Raw genomic sequence first — 9,211 nt, forward strand, 5'->3', positions numbered from 1 at the left:
AAAATAAACATTGAGACTAATCCAATAACTTTTTTATATGAGAACATTTATTTTGTATGTACGCGTAAAAGAGAGTCAAACTTAATATACAAGTAGGGAACAAAATCAAACCGTGCAACCATTTCTAAACGGAGGAAGTACCGTGTTGACATAGTATTAAGGGTGTGTTTTGTTCACCTGATTTTCACTTATTTTTTTGAACTTATCTTATCTGAACTTAACTGACTTTATCTGAACTTATCAAAACTTAGTTTAGTTATAAATTGTACTTGGTCAACCCTTATTTTTTTGAACTTATATTATGTGATTTATCTTATCTGAACTTGTCTGAACTTAACTGAACTTATCTGAACTTATTTTTCCCGAAATAAGTGAAGATAAGGTGAACATAACAGAGTCTAAGTATGGTATGATATTTAACTAAGTGTGAGACGGTTTATAGGAGACTAACCATGATCACAAGTGATGACCCGTGAATCCATAACCCTGCAAATTGTAAATTTACCTACAGTAATACCCATCTTAGAGCATCAATTATAGATGACTCTTAACCCTCTCTTAAGGAGAGAGGAACTGTAAGAGTTACCTCTTAGCAAAAACAAGGTAACTCTTAGCTCCCTCTTATTTAGAGGTTGATGGAGACATCCTCTAAATAAGAGGTAGCTCTTAGAAAATAAGAGGGGGTTGAGGTGGCACATTGTGGGAGTATCATGCTTAATTTTTGGTATTTTTGTTATAAAATTAAATTTAAAATGTGAAAAAGTTAAATAAGAGGTAGTGTATAAGAGTTAGTGTATTTCTTGGAATTTTTAATAGCTAACTCTTAATAAGAGTGGTAATGAGGTGGATGAGGAGAGAGACTAAGAGTTGGAAAATAAGAGATAGCACCACTATTAATGCTCTTACATTTTAGAGTGGTTTTTGGGAAATGTGCTAAAAGATGTCAAAATTCCCGAAATTCAACTATGTTTCAATTAATTATCAATTTACCGCCCACGTCAAAAAAGAAACCTATATTTTTTTTTAACGAGTCGGGACTACTTCGCCAACTCAATTGGTGATGTAATAGGACTACATCACTAATTGAGTTGGCGACGTACATAGTACTATTTTTCACCTTTATAGTCAACAGAACTGGACAAACAAAATCGGCAACACAACTTAGCAGTGAAAGTAGACAAACAAAGTTGTCAATTGAATCGGCGATGTTATATAGAGAAATCGCCAACTCAATTTATCAGTAAAAGTGGACAAACAAATTCGCCAATTGAATCGGCGACGTTGTATAGCACAACCGCCAAGTGAAATGGTGATGATGTCAGGTAACTCGTCAATTCCATTGGCGATTTTACTGAACAATATTGCCATTGAATTGGCAATTTTGCTTACAACATCACCAATTCAACTGACGATTAGTGTTGAAGTGTTTAAACCAACATTGACGTGGATTGTAGATTGAGAATTTATTGAAAGAGGAGCGTATTTTATGGAACTTGAACATCTTTTAACATTTTTGCCGGAAACCTCTCTACATTTTAACATAAATATATCTTTGTTTAAATATTTCTTTTTAGTGAATGCATTTTCTCAAATCGGAAAATAATTAAGTAATAAAGAGTTGTACGGCATCTACGGACAAATACATGATAAAATGAAATAAAAGTTTCTTTCATTAAAACTACAGTCGTTAAATAGATCTTGCACTATAGAATGTTTCCTGTGTATAACGTTAGAACATGCAACATTAATAATTTCTTGCAGTCACGAGAATGATTTTCACTTGATTCCTCTGGATGTACTCGAAAATTGATATTTGTTGTTATTCCGCGTAAAACTTTATCAATGAACCAATTCTATAAAAATTTGCTACGAAGTAACGACAAATTGGACATATTAAAACTCACCAACAGAAGACTACGAAAAAGTATGATTGTATGAACTCTGCCCAAATGGTGAAGATTTGTTGAAAATTAAGAGAATTAACTGAATTAAATATAGGAAAATGATCGAAAATATTCTAATTTCTCCCTATAAGGATTACAAAAAATAAACCCTACAAAAGGAAAGGGAGAGAGTGAATATTTTACTCTTCTATTGTTCTACATTACCTCGATTTTTTAATTTCAAAAAATAATACTTCAGTAATAAAACGTTAAAAAATAATTAATGACGTGAATTCCGAGGCCAAATGTATTTTGCTATTATTAGTACGTGCGGCATGACAAGGCCAACATCCAATGCAAAATACAATTACCGAAACGTATGCATTAAAACTAAATTATAGTGGATGTATTGCATAACTATTTTTTGCTGTTTGACCAAGTCAACAAATGGGGTTAGAAAAGAAAAACCACCGAACTAGCACAAAAATCACAACCACCAAGCATGTCTTTGTCTTTATCTGGATTTACAGTCTCCGAAACATCCAAAAGCTAAACCATTTTTATTTTTATTTTATTTTATTTTAAATGAAATAATAAGGGGGGTTTATAATGTTACCAAAATAAATTGGAACTATTTACTCGTATAATTTAAGTGGGATCAGAGGAAAACAGAGGAAAGTAAAATATACTTTAATACTCCGTAAATAATTGAAGAGTAGGGTAAAAGATACTCTTCTTTCTCTTAATACTCTATTTTGATCGGATACGCTTGTCAATGCACAAATTTGACTATCAATTTCTTTAACTATATATTATAGAAACTTATAAAAATATTAATATTTTGAAAATATATATTAAGATGAAGACAACAATATATTATATACTAACATTTGTTTTCATATACTAAAAATAAAATAGGGTCAAGATAAAATATGTGAATAGTGCAAAAAGTCAAAGTAGATCGAATATTAAGGGACGAAGGGAGTATCAAAAATGGAATTATGACTTTTTGAGGAGACTCTGTAACAATTTAAAATGACTCCCAAAAAAATACGAAGGGAGTACTATATATTCATGTTTCTTCCATCTTTAAAAGATTTCCTCATATTTCCTATGTCTCTTTTTATTTGTCTCATTTTCTCTTTAGCATGGCCCTTTAAAATTGTTCCCTACTTTAAATAGGTACTCCGTAAGTTTTTTCACTTGTTTTCTTTGTATCCCTCAAATCATGAGGAGTTGGGGACCACTTACTAACTCATATGCGCGCGTTATGTTTACATTCAATCCTCAATAAAGTAGAGTTTCTTCAACGAAACAATAAAAAAGAAACAGAAGGAGAAACTCTTTTCACTTGTTCTTTTTCTACCGCTTTCCTCGAAGATTATTTTATTAATCTATGTGCTCATTTTACACCGTAATATCAGTGAAGTAAAATTTGCTCGATAAAATAATCTTGTAGGGGCACAAGGAGTAATAGAGAGAACCAAAAAGGGTAAATAGGAAGAAAAAAAACGAGATTTGAACTCATTGTGAATAGCATCCCATAATTTTAACCAACTACGCCGGTACTATTGTTGCGAAAAAACGGTAAAAATGAGAGAAGGAAAACTTGGGGAGGGCAGTAAATTGGGAAGATATGGTAGGAGTATCGTCCCACAAAATCAGACATGTTACAGGGGTGCAGCAACCAGTGGGCACTCTGCACTTCCCCATCCCCATCCCCATCCCCATCCCCATCCCCACCTTTGTATGTAAGTTGTGAAATTGTAAACTTGCCCTTCTGGCACAAGCAATGTTGATTTTATTTTCATTTTGATCTTCACCCTTAACCCATGCATGCTACTTACTATTTTTAGCTTTTATGACCCAACATATCATATCTTTTCATGCCCCTCTTGTTCTTTTCCTTCATCTACACTACATGATCCACTCTTAACTCTAGTCACTTCTTGAGTTTTTTCCTAACTTGTACATGCATCAAAAGTTTGATTCTAACACCCAACTTCATCAAATCCATGTGTGTACATAATGACACTAGAAAGGTAACACCAATTATATAGGCTTGTATGTCACGCGTCATTTCTTAATTTGACATACTCCGTAGTATACATGTGTTGGCCTCAAATTGGAGTATATTATGTACTGAATAATTTATCATGCCTATATGGATTTCACGCTCTAAATTGATCGTTGAAACTTAGTTACTACCTATTTGTAACTTACTTATCTAATGTGATAAACATTAAAAAATGATACTTACATTAAAAAGATGTGAATGTAATAGGGCTCAACAAGTTGTAGCTACTCTTATTTAAGGGAGGAGTAATGTATTCATTCATCCCGTCAAAATATATATATATATATATATATATATATATATATATATATATATATATATATATATATATATATATATACATTCATAAAATGTTACTCCTCAAATTTATAAAACAACCATGTATAAAACAAATCATGAAATATAATTTCAAATTTAACTGCAATAGCTACATGTTTAAAGTGGGAGAAATGATTAAAATAGAATTCAAAATCATAACTAAACAACACCTACCAATTTGGATTGAGACGCTATTTACAAGTGTCTCAGTCTCAATTACATATGAAACCTGTTTGCATGTATGTCATGCCTAACAAAGCAACAATCACTTTAATAAATGGTAAAAACTCTCACCAAAAAAGAAAGTTACAAACAAACTACTCCGTACTTAGCATCAACATATTGCTTAATCTTAGTGTGATTGACTAACTTATCATACGTTACCTTATTTTCAAAAGGATAGCTACTCTGTAACTCTGATTTCAAAATACAAGTCTAAACTCAACTACTCCCTCCGTCCCAGAATACTTGAAACGGTTTGATTTTTTGCACTATTTACATAATTCACTTTAACCCTATTTTATTTCAAGTATATGAAAACAAATGTTAGTATATAATATATTGTTGGCTTCATCTTAATATATATTTTCAAAATATTAATATTTTGTAAATTTTTATAATAAATAGTTAAAGATATTGGTGGTCAAATTTGTGCATTGAAAAGCGTGTCCAGTTAAAACGTTGCGAGTTTTCCGGGACAGATGGAGTATAAAGTTATCAAGTGGAGTAGCTCTATCGATGAAACTTCGACCTAATTGTTAAAATCGAGAGTCATTGTATGATAAATTGTCATCTACTCTCGTATCAAATAATTTGGTGTCAAAATTACCAAATTTAACCATAAAAGTCATTTACAAATTGCCTAATATAGCCAATTATTTTGAAATAGAGAGTACAATGAAAGCGAAATGGTATACTTCATGCGCTTTTCAAACCATCTTTAAGATAGTCTCATTCACGGGAATATCCCTAAATTATTGAAGTTGAAATTCACTTCATTATACTCATTGATTGCCAATTTCTTCACATGATAGACGCAGTTCATGAATCGTCCAATCAATCTTATGCATCAAACCAACTGCTAACCAATACCGCGTATTTCTAACATTTCACTCAGACTTCGAATCCAATTTTTACCAATTAAGCTAGTCGGCAACCACCACATCACTAATAAAAACACGAATGAAGACAACCATTATGATTTCATTATTGAATTATAAACCCCAGCAAAGGGGAAAATTACATGAAACTAATGCCATCACCCCAAATCACTTTATATAATCACTAATGAAAAGGGGGGGAAATTAACAAAATCCACCTTTTCCTTGATTAAGCAAGCTAATTAAACCTAAAACAACACCTAATAATACTACAATCTCCTAATCATAATAGTAATCTCATTCCTCCCAAACTTTATTACAAATCACAATTTGCATGGAAATTTAAAAAACTTGCATTTCCTGCCTACTTGTTGTATTTCTTCTTCTTCGTCTAATCCCCATCTTTTGAAATCTACCTTTCAAAAGCAAAGCTTGTTTCGCCCAAAAGCTGCTGCAACTCTGCTTTTAATAAAGACTTCTACAAAAACCCAAAAATATTAAAAAGAAAATAACTGGATTTTCCTTATTCCTTTCATTTCCATTTTCCCATTTCTACTTTTCCTTTTTTTCAATTTTTTTTCTCATCATCCTAAAAATAAAAAACCATATACTATACTCAATAAAAACAATCCAACCCCCAAATCTCTCTTTCCAACAAAGAACCCTAGGAGAGAGAAAATGAGTGCCAAACCCTCGCAAATCAGTAAGTCCAGTCACTCGGTAGCCGGATTTCATGACCCATCATTGTTGCCGCCGTTGCTTCATTCCTTATCAAATTCCTCCTTTGTTCCAGAATCGCATTTCTTCTCGCCATTATTATCTCTGTAACATTTTCCCCAAATTCAGTTAATTTCCTTGAAAATAATATTGATTAGTAAAAATATTTGTTTAAATAACAAAAAAAATTAAAGAAATTACCACGGTCAGATAATAATCCAGAACCAAATCGTGAATGTTGGATGTTACCAGTGACTTCCTCGAAATCTCGATTGATAGCTTGAAATACTCTCGCAGGATGCATCACTGTTTAACAGAAACAAATTAAATTATAAAAATGAAGAGATTACAGATCTGGGATTATGCGGGGATTTATTTCATTTTTCAGAAACAACCAAAAATAAGAACATTGGAATTTTTTTTCTAACAGGTAAAACGACAAAAAGTAACTAACGAATTGGACACGAGAAATGGATTGTGATTCCACAACACAAGGAACAAATAATACAAGTATTTACCAGCTGGTTTTTTGCGAGGTTCGGGTGGTGGTGTTGTTCCAGCACGCCTCGGAAGGAAAACTCCGGTTCCGGTTGACTGCCTTTTCAAAGCGGGCATGGACCTTGACCCGGGACCGTTCAGGAAGTGTGGCTGCATCAATGGTCCGCTGTTTGGTTGGCGGTGCTGGTTGGGTCTCAGAGAAGGCCATGCAGACTGTGGAAGTCCAAGAGGTGCACCACCGCAGCTTCGCCTTTGCTGGTGGTGGTTGTGGTGTTGGCAGTAGATGTTTCCGGTGTTCCCCTGTCTCTTCACTTGCTCATACTGAAATTCCTGAATAATAACGCCAAGAATCAGAAATCAAATCCAAAACAAAAGAGATATGAGAAAGAAATACAGCAGAGCATGTTGTGGTGAATTTAATTTTACCGGAGGAAAGTCGTAGAAGGAGTTGAGTTGGCGTTGGTGGTGCGACTTTGAAGGAAGAGAAACGCTTCGTGGCGCAGCGAGAAGTCCTCTGTTCGGCAGGTTGTTGCTATGGTGGTGGTTCACTTGTGCGGCGAGCGCATTCATTTTCAATCTAGCAACTTGACCGGCGGCCTCGTACAAAAGCTCCCACGCGGCATCGCTTTTGGGTGGAGGAGTCACCGGCGGTGAAGGAACTCGAGGTGAAGGTCCATTTGGGCTTCCTCCGTTGCTTGAAACCCCGCTCCGAGTCGACCAGGGACCGAATCCGGACAGCGTCGATTGTGGAGACGTCGAGAATAGCCATGGTTTCTAACAACAGAAAGTTACAAATTAAGTTAAAATCAAAATCAGATCTATGAGTATTATTTAAATAAAGTTTATAGAGAAAATATCCTATACCTCGGTGGTGGAGTTGGGGGAGGAGTCCTTGAGAGTGGACTGGGCGAGGTGGCGAGTTAACTCAGCTAAGAAATCGTCGTCGTCTTCATTAATATTGCGGCGCTCGTCGTTATTGCTGTCACCGCGCTCAGTCTCGGTTGAACTCACCGGCGAGTCAAGGGACGAGTTAAGGTCAAAACCGAGCGAGTTAGAGAAGATGTCGTTGAGGTTATTCTTCCCACAGTATTCGTCCTTCTTGAAGTTTCGGTGATGGGTCTCTTTGGCAAGAAAGTCGTTGAAGTTGTTCTTCCCACAGTTTCCGTCCTTCATGCAGCTCCTGTCGTCGGTGAGAAAGTCGTCGTCGGTGAGGAAATGAGAGGGTAGCCAAAACGCAGCGTTCTCCGAATCCATACTCTCGCCCATGGTAGCAAAACAGAGTAGTAGCAGAAGAAGAAGTAGTGTCTGTCAGCTTGAAATTGAAGAGAGAGAGAGAAAGGCGAAAGAGGGAGAGGAGTTATGAGTGGGTATGTTGCTGCGTGAAGAAGATTTAATTATAAGGGGAGGAGAAGTGAGGGAGGGGATGCTTTGTAGCTGATGAGGTTGCAGGCCGGGGGACCCACTCAGCTACAGAGAAGAGAAAAAAGCAAAAGGTGGAGAGGAGGAGGAGGAGAGAGAAAGATGGGGGAGGGTGAGAATGTTGAAGACAATCTGCTTTTATTAAGGTTTCTTTGATAGGGGAAAGGGGCTCGGATTATTTATTTTTTATTTTTTATTTTTCATTAATACTTCGTATTAGATTATTAGGGAATTCAAAATTGAAGCTTAAAACAGATTGAGAGGGGTGATAGATTGATAATAATATGCTAATTGGAGTGGGGAATACCGTTGATGTTCATAAGTAATTTTTATCTTTGATGCTGCATGATATTCTCTTCATTCTTTAATGTAAACTATTACTTCGTAAAAAATTATGAAAATAGTACGAAATATATGAAATGATAAGTGTCTAACAGTAAAAATTCGTGAAACGCCTCATCTACGAAAACTAGACCCAAAAAATAGTGATTAAGGGCCGGATTAGATGAATTGTCGTCAGAAAATCATTTTACTGAAACAAGAACCCTTAATTTCTAATGAGAATTTTGAAGAGATGAAATGGTTGTGACAAAATTATCTAAAAAAACAGTGAAAAGTTGATACTAGTACAAATATTTTGCAATTTATTTATTATTTATTTAGATTTAAAAAGAGGGGCCAGAAACATGGAAACAACAGTGGAGGAATTGGGCCTAGTAGTTGGGGACATTTGTTCTTTTGTGTGGACACCCACCTGCCACCTGTGCAGCTTATTTTGAAACCAGAAGAAGAGGGTTTATTTTTATTTTACTTTTGTAAATATACAATAATAATAATAATATTATTCTCGTTCAGCGTTTTTGAAGCTCGGTTCTGTTTGTTTGTTGGGCACGGTGGTTCTGTTGGTCGTGGTTCTGTTGGTCTGCAGTGGTTCTGTTTGTTGGTCGCGGTGCTTCGTCAAGGTAACGGTGGTTTCGGTGGTTCGTCGGTGGTGGTTCGTTTGGTGTTGGCATTGTGTTGGTGTCATATTCGTTGGTTCGTTGCTGCACAATTATTGGCGGTATTGTTTGGTTTTGCGTTTGGTATTGGTTTTGCGATTTGGTATTGGTTTTGCGATTTGGTATTGCGAGTTGATCATTGTTATTTCAATGGTATTTGGAATTGAATATTGCTGCTTCTCTCGGATCAGGTTTTCGGAG

At 35.3% G+C, this 9,211-nt stretch overlaps 1 protein-coding gene across 2 annotated transcripts; it reads right to left on the reverse strand.

The window, feature by feature from the left end:
• Nucleotides 1-5,461: 5,461 nt before the first annotated feature.
• On the reverse strand, nucleotides 5,462-8,130 carry LOC110785501 (uncharacterized). Of its 2 annotated transcripts, none has more exons than XM_021989951.2 (5): nucleotides 7,458-8,130; nucleotides 7,020-7,367; nucleotides 6,614-6,923; nucleotides 6,297-6,401; nucleotides 5,462-6,200 (listed from the first exon to the last, which is right to left on the reverse strand). In XM_021989951.2, exons 1-5 carry the CDS (start codon nucleotides 7,857-7,859, stop codon nucleotides 6,079-6,081), a joined length of 1,287 nt encoding a protein of 428 aa, XP_021845643.2. In that variant the 5' UTR covers nucleotides 7,860-8,130; the 3' UTR covers nucleotides 5,462-6,078. The 2 variants fall into 2 exon arrangements, with proteins under 2 accessions (XP_021845643.2, XP_021845644.2); XM_021989952.2 differs by having other exon boundaries at nucleotides 6,300-6,401; nucleotides 7,458-8,119.
• Between the last annotated feature and the right edge of the window lie 1,081 nt (nucleotides 8,131-9,211).

The sequence above is a fragment of the Spinacia oleracea genome, chromosome 1 (genome assembly GCF_020520425.1).
Source record: "Spinacia oleracea cultivar Varoflay chromosome 1, BTI_SOV_V1, whole genome shotgun sequence".
Classification (NCBI taxonomy): domain Eukaryota; kingdom Viridiplantae; phylum Streptophyta; class Magnoliopsida; order Caryophyllales; family Amaranthaceae; genus Spinacia; species Spinacia oleracea.

Coding starts and splice junctions, on each gene's coding strand:
- LOC110785501 (XM_021989951.2), bottom strand. CDS start 7,859: ATGGGCGAGAGTATGGATTCGGAGAACGCTGCGTTTTGGCTACCCTCT. Junction 6,924..7,019: donor CCTTCTACGACTTTCCTCCG/GTAAAATTAAAT, acceptor GTTATTATTCAG/GAATTTCAGTATGAGCAAGT. Junction 6,201..6,296: donor TGGATTATTATCTGACCGTG/GTAATTTCTTTA, acceptor AAAATGTTACAG/AGATAATAATGGCGAGAAGA.